Here is a 16641-nt window from a genome sequence, read left to right as displayed (position 1 = left end):
TGTGAAAGATTTAATGAACAGAAAGACCATGGGCTGGGTCTGGCTTACAAACTTGTGCCTTTAAAAAAAAAAGAAGTGCTTTAGTTTTTTCATTTTTTGGCCACACCATACAGCTTGTAGGATCTTAGTTCCCCAACCTGGGATTGAACCTGGGTCCTCGGCAATGTAGTGGTAGTGGAGTCCTAACCACTGGACCTCCAGGGAATTCACACAAATTTGTTTTTTGTTTGACCTATGCAATATTTAAAAATTTTGACTTAGTAGCTTTCATTAAAAAAAAAATGGAGTGGTTCGAGTTAAAAAAAAAAATCAGGCTTCTGGCTTCTCTCGACAAAATAAAACATCTGGGAACACTGGGCTACATTCTTAAATGACTTTGACTTTGGTCAGAACTGAGTAGAGGCAACCTCTGTAGATGGAATTTGTGTTCTGCAATTTGCTGCTGCCCCCCAATGGTGCTCTCTCTATTTTTTTTTTTTTGTATAGTTTCTTAGTTTGATCTAAAATTACCAGGCAAACAGCACTCATGTGCAAAACTGACACTGTGGTAAAGTCATTTAGTCACAGAGCATCACTGAGAAGTACTTCAGTAGGACTTAGAAAAACTCTTGGACCCAGCGAGGTGACCGGGTAACGTTCTGCCTTCTCCCAACTGTTGTCTAGTACTGTAGATAAACAACACTGACCATATATGTATCCTCGGTATTTTCAGGTGGTTTACATCTTGGAGAAGAAGCACTCACGTGCAGCGACTGGCTTCCTCAAACTCTTGGCTGATAAGAACAGTGAACTGTTTAGGAAATATGCCCTGTTTTCTCCCTCGGACCACCGGGTGCCTAGAATATACGTGCCTCTCAAGGACTGTCCGCAGGACTTTGTGACCCGGCCCAAAGACTATGCCAACACACTGTTCATCTGCCGCATCATGGACTGGAAGGAGGACAGCAACTTTGCCCTGGGGTAGGTGACCTTTGGCGAGAAAGACTACCAAAATCAGACACAAGTTGATTTAGGTAACATTTAGATAAATGTTTTTGTGTGTATTTTAATTATTATTTCTTCACTAAAGCATGGGTCCTAGGCATATTTTGCTCCTAGTTCCTCAGAAATGGCCCTTAGCTACCACCTCAACTGGTCATCTGTAGGTTCCTTGAATTGCCAGACATTCACCGTTTTTGTTTGTTTCTGTTTCTGTTTTTTGGCATAAAATGTAAGTACATTCTAAGCCTCTACTTAACTTCCTGTTATGTTACGAATCCTGTTGGTACTTGTGAATTTGTAAAGAATTCATTGCATCCAATAGTCACACCCTCCTTTCAGACACTAGTGTTAAAATATGTGAAAATGGAGGCATATTCATGGGACCTCAATTTCCCAGGCTTAAAAGCTAAGAATGTAAGGATATGTTTGAAGATGTGCTTTTTTTGGTATTGATCCTTCAGAGGTTTCCTGGAGGAGGAAATGGCAACCCACTCCAGTATTCTTGCCTGGAGAAGCCCGTGGATCCAGGAGCCTAGCGGGCTACAGTCCATGGGGTCTCAAGAAGTTGGACATAACTAAGTGACTAACCCTTCAGAGGTTTCACTTAATAGCATTAAACGTTAAATCGCCCTGCCAAAAGCAGGGGAAAGGGTGCCATGTTTTTAGGGAAGCTTTCAGAAACCAGTCTAACTTAAGTATAGATTCTGTAGCCACAGAGCATCGTCACTAGCCACCTCATTGTCATCTGAAGAAGCTGCTGAACCCAGCTGTTTGAGCAAATGCTGCACCTGTTTCCTTCTTACAATTGATGTTCATTTTGAAAAAGAAGCAGTATTAAGTTTTAGCTATATCTGTAGCCCTTTATTATGGGTGGCATCTGGTTTATGCTTCATAGGAAATGAAAATGAAGGCATGAAAGCTAGAAGAGCTTGCTCTGATGCTACTCTCAGTCTGATTTGGTGCCTTGCTGTTGGTCAGCTAACTTGTACAGGATGGACCCTCCTGGTTCTTGGTTATGAGTGTCAGCACAATGGATGGCCACCAAGTGCTGCCTTGATGAAGTTTATTCTCTGCTTAGCCTTTTATGGTTAGTGAAGTAAAGCAGGTCAAATCTGTGTGTCCTAATAATGCAATTTAAAATATACTATCCTGGGACATCCCTGGTGGTCCAGTGGCTAAGACCCCACACTCCCAATGCAGGGGGCCCGGGTTTGCTCCCTGATTAGGGAGCTAGATCCCACATGCTACAGCTAAAAGTTGGCATGCCACAGCTAAAATTTCCGCATACAGCAACTAAGACCTCCTCGTGCAGCCAAATAAATAAATATATTTTAAAAAATATATACTATCCTGGGCCACTTTCTCAGTGATTTGAAGATCACTGCTATTGATATGTTCTCAGAGACACTCAGGAGCACTTGCACTTTCTTTTCTGTTCTCAAGTGATGTGATTGCAATGTCATCATTTTGAAGCCTAACTCATTATCCAAAAGTGACGTCAACCCCTTGAGCCCTAAATAGCCCTTCTCAGCAACTTGCCAGTTTCTCACCATCCACTCAAAAGGCTTGATAATGGCTGTGCCACCTGGCCCTGGTGGTTGTGCCCGCCACACTCTGCTTGGCAGTGAAAAGGGAACATTTCATATCAAGGCAGGAAATCCAGCCTTGTCTTTATCTGCCTTTCTGTCATATCCCATTGTATATACTTGATTGGGCTACTTTCTTAGTTTTTGAGCTGTAAGGGTGTAGTCAGGGTATAGTCAGGAAATCTTCACAGACTGAGTTTCTTATTGTTCAAATGGCCCTTCAGGTGCCTCTTTTTTTTTTTTTGATGAAGCCTTACTTCATCAAAAACTGTTTTCTTGTGGGTAAAGTACAACAGTAATCAAAAAAGGAGTTGAGTATTTGAAGCAGCAAGGACATTTGCTGAATCCAGAAAAATAATATTTTTAAAATAGTAACCATATGTTAATCATCTTTTACATACAAAAAATTGAAGATTCTCCTACTTAGATGGAAAGGTGTGCTTTTTCTCTACCTTCTTACTATAAAGACATAAAAAAATTGTCTTTCATGGAAGTAAGCCTGTTAAAAAGTCTTTGTGGAAAAGAGAAAATTTATCTTCAGAAGTAAAGTGCGGCAAGTTTCCACGATGAAGTTCTCAGCTGACGTCTGTCTCATGGGGGGTGCAGGCCGCAGCTGTTGCACGTTGGTGGTCGCCTTGCCGTTTTGTTCTGGCTATCAGTTACTGATCTTCAGGAGCTGAGGTCACCATTTCCCAACCAGAACGTGCTGTGCTGTGACTGCCTGGGTTTCGTTTCTCATCCTTACTAGGTTTTGACCAGGAGCGTGGAGGTAGTGCTTGCTACGGGTGTGAATGTGTGTGGTTTGCTTCCATAGAAATCACGCCTCAAAACCAAGTTTAACCAAAGTGCCTTCCTTTTGAATTTGTTCTCTGCCTCAACACTCTACCCTTGAGAATTATTGAACTTCTACCTATACAGTTGCCACAGATCATCCAAGTCCAAAGCCATTTACTTCATCTAAATTAAATTAGATTAATTAAATTCAGTTCACAAGACAGGTGTTAATCGTATGTGTAAGTCACTGCTATTGTGTATTATGTATTATGTGAGAAATACAAAGGTAAAATAAGCCCTGGTTTCTTTAAAGAAATTATAGCCTAATGCAGAAGGACTTTACATAAATGTTATAGTTAATTATTTTCTAGGAAATAGACTTCTACTTGTACTAATTGAAGTGAAAGTGGCGATTGGTATAAGAAATTGGTGGTTTGCCTAAAACCCAGGGCAGTAAGTGTAGCAGGTCTCATGGGGAACTCAGAACTAACAAGGTAGCAAAGGAAACACAGCTTCTGTCTCAACCACCCTGACAAGTCCAGCCACCACATGGTATCTTTTCTTTACCCCGTTCTGCACATGAGCTGTATTATTCTGCTTTTTTCCACACAGTAGCCATTTACCTGCTTAGTAGCATACATGGCCCCCAAATGGTACTGCCAGTCCTCTGCAGATCACACACTGAAGTCTAGAGCACAGAATTTCTAGAGTAGAAAATCTTTATTGGTCTATTGAGACAGTTATTTGCCCAACAATTTTAAACAGAGGTGGGGGGGGTCCAAGGTCCCACAATCCACTACCTGATTATCAGGGACCATGGGACTCAGTTCTCTTGTGTGGAATGTGAACAAAGCACGTGGATTGAATGGCCTGTCATTTTAGCTCTATGTATAGTACAAAGCAGAATGCTATATGTTCTTCCTTAGGAATAAAATACTTTTCTGAAAATGTAGAGAAGGTGGATGAAGGCAGAAATCTAGAGTTGTTTCTTGGAGAGTGGAAGCCTCTTTGCCAAAGAATCACTCTGACTGGCAGTCCAGAGTAGGTGGGAAGGGCCATGGCTGGAAGCAAGCCAGACGTCACACTGAGATGAGATGGCAGAACCTGAAGTGAAGGAGCTGTAGAGAGGGAAGCAGAAGGAATGAAAAGAGTCAGGGGAGAGGAAGAAGCAAATTTTCTCAGACATGGTTACCAGCTGGAAATGGGGCATGAAGAAGAAGGACAGAATCTTGAATGAACTCTCAGGCTTCTGATTGGGTGACTGGGTAGATAATGACGATGGCATTTAATCACGATTCACCAAGAGCATCTTCATCTCTTGCTGTTCCTTTCACTTGTGCCTCATTGCTTGACATTCATTGCTAACTCTGTTCACAGCTCCAAACTTCTGCACACAGCACTTCCTTTCTCAGCAGTGGCTTTCTCCTCTCTGTAGTGTTTAGTGAAATACTCAACTTTTAAACTTAAGTCAATTATTTGCTCAGAGTGTTCCCTGACTGAGTCGTCTGTCATGGGCACTCCCATCATTTCTAATAATACCATTCTTATAGCTCTGTATTACAGTTGCTTGTGTAAGTTACTCTCTTAGCCATGAGCTTCTTTAGGATAAGGATACTCAGTGAATGTTTACTGGCTGGTCAGATAGGTAGATGAAAATGATTTGGTGACCCCAGGGTCTTTAGCCATGTTGACTAGCAAGATGTTGTACCATAAATCAAACTAGAAAACACAAGTGGCTTAGAATAGAAGGTGATGGGAACCAAGATTCTGTGGCTTCAAAATCAACACTTGATAACAACATCCAGTCAGTATATAAACTCAGGGGGAGAACCCAAAATTTGGAATTTTTAACAGAAAGGTTAAGTAGAATGTGCACATTAATAGACTATATAATTTCAGTAGCTTTGGAAGGGGCCTTCAGGAGGCCATCCGTCTTGGTGCCTGCATCAGTGTAAGCATTGCTTCTCTGGCACTCTCAGTAGCACCAAAGTGCCAGTTTCGAAAAAAGAAAAGAAAGAAAGTGAAGTTGCTCAGTCGTGTCCGACTCTTGGCGACCTCATGGACTGTAGCCTGTCAGGCTCCTCCATCCATGGGATTTTCCAGGCAAGAATACTGGAGTGGGTTGCCATTTCCTTCTCCAGGGGATCTTCCTGACCCAGGGATTGAACCCGGGTCTCCCACACTGCAGGCAGACTCTTTACCATCTGTGCCACCAGGAAAGCCCATTTAAGGTGAGCCCAAAGAGTATTACAGTACCAGAGACTTATGGTTGTTAAAAAGTTATTTTTTATTTTGTTCTTGGAATAGTCATGAGAGATTTCAGTTGAGCTCTGTTCACCTGTGTGTATGTATATAGATCACATGCCACACTTTCATGAATCTTAGTCTTATAATGCTATCAAAGGCCTAAAGGTAATCTGTTCTTAAGGAACTCTTACTGGCTTTTAGGCATCACTGCTTTTTGTTATGCATCACAATATACTTAGTACTTTTTATATTTAGTACTAGAACTCTTGTCCAAGATACTTAAAAAGCCACATTTGCTTCCTTGCTGGAATGATTTGTAATTATATAATCAGACTTACAGTTTTAACAGCTTCCCAACTCTCATGAAGGAATAACTAGAAAGTTTGGGATGGACATGTACACACTGCTGTATTGAAAATGGATAACCAGCGAGGACCTACTGTATAGCACATGGAACTCTGCTTAGGGTTATATGGCAGCCTGGATGGGAGGGGAGTTTGGGGGAGGATGGATACTTGTATATGTGTGTATGGCTGAGTCCCTTCACTGTCACCCAAAACTATCATAACGTTGTTTGTTAATTGGCTACACCCCAATACAAAATAAAAAGTCTAATTAAAAAAAAAGAGCTTCCCAACTCTCTTAAATCATTTTTCCCTTTAGAAACTCTTACAGTGGAATTCATGCCTATATTTTCTCAGATCTTTGTGAAATCTGCTCTCCTAAAGTCTAGAGTTTACAGTCCAAGCCTATCCTCCCAGGATGTCATCAGCATGGAGATACCAAGATCACTTTCTCCTAGATTTGTCATAATTTCTTCTTCTGGAATATTTAAAGATAAATCTTGAAGAAAATGGAAAAGTTTTACAGCAACTACTGTGAAAAACATAATAGTGTTTCTTGGCAACATTGAAGACTGACTAAAGATCAATGGCATGAATTGACCTAGAGCGAACTGACATATTTTAGTTTACTGATACTATAAACTAGCAAAGTTTGGTAGCTTTGAGGGTTGAGAAAGAGGAAAATGAATAGGTCAGTGCATGTGTCGCATGGTTGAAAAATTTGGTGTTTAACATGGGATTGTCCAGGCTTAATGTCATAGTACTGCACATTTTAAGAGAGGGAATGGACAACAGCTTGCATGGGAGAGAGGGACTGGGTGAGGTGAAAGGAGGGGAAGGGGAGTTCTGATTGATGACATGTGTGGTGTGGCGGGAAGTGGTTGATGGGGAAGGGAGTTTGTTCTGGTATCTTCTTCAACTCTTGCCTTTGTACCCATAAGATTTCAGTAATCAGACCATCAGATACATTTGTTGACCGACAGAAGCAAATATTTTTACTCTTCTATTCAGGTTTGATAGATGCCAAATTTCTTATGAGGTAGATACAAATTTAGGAGGTGGACATTACATTACATTAACATGTATTTAGGAAGATGAAACAGTAACTAGGTTGGTAGAAAAGAAGCAACAGGATACATTGGTTTGTTTCATGGAAGCATAGCCTATAAGATTAGTAAATTGAAAAATAGCTCCATCCAGTCTTTCCCCCTGTGCAGAGTATTTCACCTTTTCAAGAGGATGTTCGTTGTCTGAAGACTCTCCTGAGGAAGAGGCTGTGTTACATAATCCTGAAAACTTGTATTACCAAACTCAGACTTTGTAAGACCTTTTCAAAAGGAGTGACTCTATCTTGGCTGATGGACATGAAGCAAATTAGGCTGAGGAGGGTGCTCTTTCTGTGCGACTGTTGGGCTCCACCTCGTCGCTTCTGAGGACCCGCTTTGGAAAAAGCTATGTATGCAACACTGAGAGAGCATCTTGCTCCAAACAGAGCAAAAATAAAAGGAGTGGAAGAGAGTAGTCCTAATGCAGGCTTTGCTTCCGAATCTTTCCCTCCTTGCACCACGTGCAATTGTTAACACTTCTTCCATGGTTGTCAGCTTCATCCACAATCTTCTTGAAAATATTAAAGTATTAGAGAACCTTAGCTACCATCAGCCTTCTCCTTTACCCCTTAAATGCTTTCAGCCTCCTCTTTGCTCTCTTCACATTGACGTTAAACTCTACTGTCAATCTTCTGGGCCTTCCCTAAAATCAAACGTTGTTGAGCCTTGCTTCTCTTCCGCGTTTTGTCATTACTGATCCGCCCAAGCTTTTTCTAAAATCCCCAATTCCTTACTTACTGACTTTTGCTGCATCATAAGAGTGAGCCATAAAAGGGGAATTGATGTGTTCTTTTCTCTTGATTTTAGAAAGTAATACCTAAATTAATACAGCTCAAGCATTTGCCACACTCTTTTCACTATGTCTTGTCACTGAAGTTCTGAGCCCTAGATGTGGCCATGTTTATTTTCCACTTGCAGGTTCTCAGGGATCGGCTACCATTGTATCTGTTTTCATGGAGTTTCCAACATGGGCCAGTATGCATGAAAGTGTGTGAGGGTGGTAATGATAGTGACAATCACTGCAAGAGGGTGGGACTGCCTTTCTGTGTGTAGCCAAGTTTTAAGGCTAAAACTTGATGAGAAGTTTTGGTGGAAAAGGAGGATGAACAGCTTGCAACGCCAATGTTGACTATTACCTTTCCAATTTTCTTTAAGGCACAGGGGCCAATTTGTAGGACTTCTTGTCTTAATTTCTGCTACCTGTAGCTGGTCTTTTCCCTTGGTAAGATTTTAATGGCACATTCAGCAGTGGCCACAGGACTGGAAAAGGTCAGTTTTCACTCCAATCCCAAAGAAAGGCAATGGCAAAGAATGCTCAAACTACCACACAATTGCACTCATCTCACATGCTAGTAAAGTAATGCTCAAAATTCTCCAAGCCAGGCTTCAGCAATACATGAACCAAGAACTTCCAGATGTTCAAGCTGGTTTTAGAAAAGGCAGAGGGACAAGAGATCAAATTGCCAACATCCACTGGATCATCAAAAAAGCAAGAGAGTTCCAGAAAAACATCGATTTCTGCTTTACTGACTATGCCAAAGCCTTTGACTGTGTGGATCACAACAAACTGTGGAAAATTCTGAAAGAGATGGGAATACCAGGCCACCTGACCTGCCTGTTGAGAAACCTATGTGCAGGTCAGGAAGCAACAGTTAGAACTGGACATGGAACAATAGACTGGTTCCAAATAGGAAAAGGAGTACGTCAAGGCTGTATATTGTCACCCTGCTTATTTAACTTATATGCAGAGTACATCATGAGAAATGCTGGGCTGGAGAAGCACAAGCTGGAATCAAGATTGCCAGGAGAAATATCAATAACCTCAGATATGCAGATGACACCATCCATATGGCAGAAAATGAAGAAGAACTAAAGAGCCTCTTGATGAAAGTGAAAGGGGAGTGAAAAAGTTGGCTCATAGCTCAACATTCAGAAAACTAAGATCATGGCATCCGGTCCCATCACTTCATGGCAAATGGATGGGGAGACGGTGGAAGCAGTGGCTGACTTTATTTTTTTTGGCTCCCAAATCACTGCAGATGGTGATTGCACCCATGAAATTAAAAGACACTTATACTCCTTGGAAGGAAAGTTATGACCAGGCTAGACAGCATATTAAAAGGCAGAGACGTTACTTTGTCAACAAAGGTCCGTCTAGTCAAGGCTATGGTTTTTCCAGTGGTCATGTATGGATGTGAGAGTTGGACTATGAAGAAAGCTGAGCGCCAAAGAATTGATGCTTTTGAACTGTGGTGTTAGAGAAGACTCTTTAGAGTCCCTTGGACTGCAAGGAGATCCAACCAGTCGATCCTAAAGGAGATCAGTCCTGGGTGTTCATTGGAAGGACTGATGTTGAAGCTGAAACTCTAATACTTTGGCCACCTGATGCAAAGAGCTGACACATTTGAAAAGACCCTGATGCTGGGAAAGATTGAGGGCAGGAGGAGAAGGAGATGACAGAGGATGAGATGGTTGGATGGCATCACCGACTCCATGGACATGGGTTTGGGTGGACTCCGGGAGTTGGTGATGGGCAGGGAGGCCTGGCGTGCTGCGGTTCATGAGGTTGCAAAGAGTCGGACACGACTGAGTGACTGAACTGAACTGAACTGTACCCAGAACAGTGAACCCTAAAAATGCTTATTTGTATGGAATGTTTACATGTACATATAGCTCCCAACTATAAGGAGCTAGAAATGTTTCAACTCTATCCTGATTAATTTTATAGTAGGACCCAGTTGTCATGTCATGGATTGTGAATGGGAACAGTATTTGTGGAAGAACTCTGGTGAATGAGAAAAATTGAGGTAGTGATCGTTTAAATTATTCTAACTAGGAAAGCTTTCTCACATCTATTTGTTATTGCAGTAGCAAAATTTTTAGAAAATTTAAATTTTTTCCAGTACATATATGCTATACACTTAATAGTATTTAAAATATATAGTATAGAAAGTGAAAATTTTCCAGAATTTCATCCCCTGAAATAACCACTATTAAGGGTTTGGTATATATTTGTTTAAAATATTATTTAAAAATACTTATTCTAAAAATACTTATTAACATCAATTGCAAAATATGTTTCACAGTTAAAAGAATACATGTGAGTTCTGGTATTTAAACCAACCCTTGAACTCACCACCCAGATTAAGTCATCTGTCACAATAGTGTTGAAGCTCCCTGTGTATTCCTCTCTATCCTAACCCCTAATGTTTTCCCAAGGGGTAACCATTATCTCAGACATATGCTTTTCCTTATAATTTGCTCATATTTATATCCCCAAAAGTGTTAGTTTTGCTTGTTTCTGAACCTTATAAAAAATACAAGGCTACACATATTCTTCTGTGACTTGCCTTTTTTTCTTTTAACATTATGTTTCCAAGATGCATTGATATATTTCATTCATTTTAATTCATAATATTTCTATTTGCAGAAATATAATTTATTTATCTAGCAGTAAAGAGTAGGACTTGACTTAGCAACTGAACAAATGACAACAAATTACTAATGAGATTGAGCATCTTTTCATATATTTATAGTCACTATGTTTCCTCTCTTAGAGACTATCTTTGCATCTTTACTCATATTTTTTCCACAGTTAATTTTTTGTTTAGATAATTTAGATTTACAGAAATTGCAAAAATGGTACAGAGAATTCCTATATATTCTTTACCTATCTTTTCCTTATATGAACATCTTATCATAGAATATTTGTCAAAACTAAGAAATTAACCCTGGTACAATGCTATTAAATAAAGTATAGAATTTACTCAGATCTTACAGGTTTTTCTACTAACCCCCTTTTTCTTTTCGAGAATCTGGTCCAGGATTCTACTTTGCAGTTGTCATATCACTGTAGTTTTTACAGTTTGTGACCATTACTCAGCCTTGTCTTCCATTTTGACAATTTGAAGAGTACTGGTCAGGAGTCTTGTAGAATGTTTCTCAGTTTGTGTTTGTCTAATGTTTTCTCATGGTTGGATTGAGCGTAAGCATTATTAAGAAGGATACCACAAAATGAAGTGCAGTGTATCAGTGGGTACATGATATCAGTATGTATACTGGTGATGTTAACCTTGATCACTTGACTAAGGAGCTATCTGCCTGGATTCCTAATGTTATTATTTTCCCTTATAAATATACTATTTAATATACTTGGGGTGATATTTTTGAGACTTTGTAATTCTCTTTTCTTAAAATTTTACCCACTCATGTTAGCATTCTTTTTAAATTGGCCTGTTTTCTCACCTCTTTAATTATGAGTTGCCAGTTCAAGAAGACTTGAAAAAGAAATATTTTACAGATTTGAATGAAAGAAATAAATCTGTTCACCAATGATAAGATTACCTACAGAAAAAATCCAAAGGAAACTATATCCAAAGTATTAAAATTAATAAGGGGATTTAGCAATGAGGCTGGGTAAAGGATTAATACACAAAAATTAATTATAACTTAAAAAAATTAATTATAACTTTATACACGAGCACCAAAAAGCTAAAAAATGCAATTTAAGTGCTTGCTTTTCAGAAGTCAACATTAACAACATGAACAGACAATTCACAAACCAAGGAAAAGGTATTTTCAATATTATTTACTGCTAAAAGGTTACTTTCTAGGTTTTTTTTTTAACTCCAGAAAATCAAATGACAAACAGGCCATATTTTCCACATCAGTTAGTAATGTCAGGTCAATTTTGAGTGAAAGAAATAGTAGCAGGCATTTTTTTTCTTGTTCTTGATTCTTTGATATGTTAATATTAGTAACTTTGCTAATGTGGCAGCTGGTTATTAAAGGACTCAGGTGTTTACTTAGGTCCACGTCTTTGGGTTTTATTTGTTTGTATTTTACCATCTTCAGTTTTCTTCTTTTCCTTTGGAGTTTCAAGCAGGAATAGAATACATTTTTCCAGGCTCAAGAGCATTAATTTGTTTATTCATTCAACCATCTTTTACTGGGCTCTTAAGATGAACAAAGTCTCAGTGTAAGATACAGAAACAAAGAAATGCATATTCCCTCTAGGATGATTCTCCTCATCTATTAATAAATAAGAGATGTACCTAAAGCATTGTTACACAGCTGGAAAGAGGCATGTTCCAGAAAGGAAATAGAACCAAAGGAGAGTAATAGTTCTGAGGAGAGAGATCTGCTCTGGGGAAGGAATGGCTCCACGGCCTTGCTGCTGTATTCTGTGAAGGTGAATGAGTTTGTTTTATGTTTTGTGGGCCTAGTTCACCATGGAAGTCATAAAGGAAGTGCCTTTAAGATGGAGATACATTGCTTAAGGAAGGAGCTGTATAGTCCTTTTATGCTTTAGAACCAGCAGTACCATGTCAGTATGTCATGAATTTGTTGTTCAGTTGTTCAGTCGTGTCCAACTCTTTGTGACACCATGGACTGCAGCACACCAGGCCTTCCTGTCCATCACCAACTCCCGGAGTTTACTCAAACTCATGTCCATCTAGTCGGTGATGCCATCCAACCATCTCATCCTCTGTCGTCCCCTTCAATCTTTCCCAGCATCAGGGTCTTTTCTAAGGAATCAGTTCTTTGCATCAGGTTGTCAAAGTATTGGAGGTTCAGGTTCAGCATCAGTCCTTCCAATGAATACTCAGAGTTGATTTCCTTTAGGATTGACGGGTTTGATCTCTTTGTAGTCCAAGGGACTCTCAAGAGTCTTCTCCAACACCACAGTTCAAAAGCAGCACTCAACCTTCTTTATAGTCCAGCTCTCACATCAATACATGACTACTGGAAAAAATCATAGCTTTGGGTATATGAACCTTTGTTGGCAAAGTAATGTCTCTGCTTTTTAATATGCTGTCTAGGTTGGTCATAGCTTTACTTCCAAGGAGCAAACATCTTTTAATTTCATGGCTGCAGTCACTATCTGCAGTGATTTTGGAGCCCAAGAAAATAAAGGTCTCTCACTGTTTCCGTTGTTTCCCCATCTGTTTGCCATGAAGTGATGGTACTGGATGCCATAATCTTTGTTTTTTGAATGTTGAATTTTAAATCAACTTTTTGACTCTCCTCTTTCACTTCCATCAAGAGGCTTTTTAGTTCCTCTTCACTTTCTGCCATAAGGGTGGTGTCATCTGCATATCTGAGGTTATCGATACTTCTCCTGGCAATCTTGATTCCAGCTTGTGCTTCCTCTAGCCTGGCATTTCACATGATGTGCTCTGCATAGAAGTTAAATAAGCAGGGTAACAATATACAGCCTTGACGTGCTCCGTTCCCAATTTGGAACCAGTCAGTTGTTCTATGTCTATTAACTGTTGCTTCCTGACCTGCATACAGGTTTCTCAGGAGGAGGTCAGATGGTCTGGTATTCCCATTTCTTTCAAAATTTTCCACAGTTTGTTGTGATCTACATAGTCAAAGGCTTTAGCATAGTTAATGAAGCAGAAGTAGATGTTTTTCTGGAATTCTCTTGTTTTTTCGATGATCCAACAGATGTTGGCAATTTGATATCTCCTTTTCTAAATACAGCTTGAACATCTGGAAGTTCTCGGTTCACGTACTGTTGAAGCCCAGCAGAGAGAATTTTGAGCATTACCTTGCTAGCATGTGAAATGAGTGCAATTGTGCAGTAGTTTGAACATTCTGTGGCATTGCTCTTTTCTGGGATTGGAATGAAAACTGATCTTTTCCAGTCCTGTGGCCACTGCTGAGTTTTCCAAATTTGCTGGCATATTAAGTGTAGCACTTTAACAGCATCATCTGTTAGGATTAGAAATAGCTCAGTTGGAATTCTGTCTCCTCCACTAGCTTTGTTCATAGTGATGCTTCCTAAGGCCCACTTGACTTTGCATTCCAGGATGTCTGGCTCTAGGTGCGTGATCACACCTTCGTGGTTATTTGGGTCATTAAGATATTTTCTGTATAGTTCTTCTGTGTATTCTTGCCACGTCTTCTTAATATCTTCTGCTTCTGTTAGGTCCATACCATTTCTGTCCTTTATTATGCCCATTTGTGTATGAAATGTTCCCTTGGTGTCTCTAATTTTTTTGAAGAGATCTCTAGTCTTTCCCATTCTATTATTTTCCTCTATTTCTTTCCATGTTCACTTTGGAAGACTTTATTTCTCTGTGCTATTCTTTGGAACTCTGCATTCATATGGGTATATCTTTACTTTTCTTCCTTGCCTTTTACTTCTCTTTTCTTAGCCTTTTATAAGGCCTCCTCAGGCAACCATTTTGCCTTTTTGCATTTGTTTTTCTTGGGAATGGTTTGATCACCCGCTCCCGTACAGTATCACGAACCTCCATCCATAGTTCTTCAGACACTCTATCAGTCTAATCCCTTGAATCTATTTGTCACTTCCACTGTATAATTGTAAGGGATTTGATTTAGGTCATACTTGAGTTACTTAGTGATTTTCTCTACTTTCTCCAATTTAAGTCTTTATTTTGCACTAACACTTTCATGATCTGAGCCACAGTCAGCTCCTGGTCTTGTTTTTGCTGACTGTATAGAGCTTGTCCCTCTTCGGCTACAAAGAATATAATCAGTCTGATTTTGATATTGACCATCTGGTGATGTCTATTTGTAGAGTCATCTCTCTGTATTGTTGGAAGAGGGTGTTTGCTATGACTAGCGAGTTCTTTTGGCAAAACTCTATTAGCCTTTGCCCTGCTTCATTCTGTACTCCAAGGCCAAATTTGCCTGTTACTCCAGGTATCTCTTTACTTGAACAACAACAATAAAGTTGGTTTTTAAGAGAGTGGGCCAGACATTTTGATGTAACATTGAGTCATATTGTCCTAAAGCAACTGTTTCCATCTTTGCAGATAGTGAATGAAAGACAGAAATTACTTAGAAAGGTGTAATATTTGACTTCTAACACATGAAAGTTACTTTCAGTATTCATATAAAATAAAATTTACAACCGAAAAAAAAATATAAAACAGATCCTTCTGTAAGAGGAAAATATACAATGTATAAATTGATTCTCTACTAGATTCTGCTTTTGTTTAGATCCTAAGACATTATGGGTTTTAGAGTGACAGCAGAATTTATAAGTAGGCAGCGTATGATTCTTTCTGGGGCGTCTAAGTTCTGAATGCATGAGCTCTTAATGCTGGCCTGTTACATTTTTATCTCTTGCAAGCTGTTTAGTCTATGCAGCTATCACATACATCTCAAGTGAATATCTGTAATAATAATTATTCAAATATGGCACTTGAGAAATGTTTTCTGGAAGTTAATAAAAATAAATATTAATTACTACTAATAGAAACTTGGAGTCATTGATCACAGTTGGAGGCCCTAATCAAAATTTAATTTCGTCTTTATGAGCCATGTTCCAATTTCAATGAACAATTCAAGATTGTTTGGACTTAGAATAGAGTCTGGTGAAAAAAAATTGCCAGAACACAAAGCAACAATAAAATTAAATGATATGAAAGACAAAGTGTTTTTTCTTTAAATGTCAGCAAAGGGCCGATGATTGCAGTGACTTGTTCTGACAAATACTAGGTCCATCATCACCTGCTTAGTTTTGTCCTTTCCTTTTACCTTCTCACCCCAGTGAAAGTGGATCTAGCACTCAGCACTAGTCTTTTTTTATTTTATTACATTTATAAATATGATACAGTAATATATTATATATTGTTATTTTTCAAAACTTAATTTGACAACCAGAAGTCTAATTATTTTGTATTAAACAGCTTCTTACCATGAATGGCACAACATATAATCCCTTCTAGTATTTTTTATGCAACTTTGCTTTGTTTTTGCAATGGTTTCTTTAGCAGATTTTCACCCAATCCGTGGCCACAGTCATAATTGTGCTTATGTACTTATCTATAAAGATAGAGCATAGGAAAATACGCTGAGAGCAGAATAAGTACAAAACAAGAGACTATGTTGAAATACATAGAAATAACATATGTGTGCATGATACAGATGGAAAAGTCAGTGAAGATGACTTGGCAAACATTTACAAAACATTTGTTTTCATCCAAACATAAGGCACAATGCAAAAATGTTAGCACTAGTCTTCTTTTGGAAAATTTCTCCATCTCTTGGTAGACTATTGTTTTCACTTAGTAATCTTTCAGAAAGGGTTTGTGAGAATTATATTCCCTGAGTTCTTGTGTGTTAAAAAAAAAAACCCCAAAACTTCATCTTTAAAGTCCACAAACTTCAGTGATAATTTTCTGTATTAGTTTTTCCTGAGACATGGTATACCATGTCTGTAAAATTTCTTTGATTTCAGGGAAATGGTCCAAATGATATTTTTGAAAATGCTTTCTGTTTCATATATGTAGTTCCTTCCTTCAGGAATATAAGTCATGCCAAAGTTTGTTCTCCTTCGTCTGCCTTTCATATCTGTTTTCCCTATAATCTTTTCACACTCTTTGTATAATACTTTCTAATTTCATTTTTTCCCACTTCTTTCAGACTTTTCTCTATGAGCTTATTTTTTTCAAATAGTGTCAGTTCTTCATTAATTTTATTTTTCCTTTTTATTTATTTACTATTTCCTAGACATAGTTAGAAAACTAGAAATCACACTAGTTTTTTTTTTTTTTTTTGAAATCACACTAGTTTTTATTTCCTTTTGTGAAATTTATTTCTTATGCACTTGGATCTTTGCTT

The 16641-nt window shown here is 38.7% G+C and overlaps 1 protein-coding gene across 5 annotated transcripts in view; it reads left to right on the top strand.

The window, feature by feature from the left end:
* Positions 1-16641, top strand: part of DIS3L2 (DIS3 like 3'-5' exoribonuclease 2) — a 353242-nt gene that overhangs the window by 142283 nt on the left and 194318 nt on the right. For all 5 annotated transcript variants that reach the window (XM_043909686.1, XM_043909689.1, XM_043909687.1 and 2 more), the window contains exon 8: positions 713-960. In XM_043909686.1, coding sequence (XP_043765621.1) covers positions 713-960 — 248 coding nt within the window. The remainder of the gene's footprint in view (positions 1-712; positions 961-16641) is intronic.

This window comes from Cervus elaphus, chromosome 8 (assembly GCF_910594005.1).
Source record: "Cervus elaphus chromosome 8, mCerEla1.1, whole genome shotgun sequence".
NCBI lineage: Eukaryota > Metazoa > Chordata > Mammalia > Artiodactyla > Cervidae > Cervus > Cervus elaphus.
This window is presented reverse-complemented; position numbering and strand designations above follow the sequence as displayed.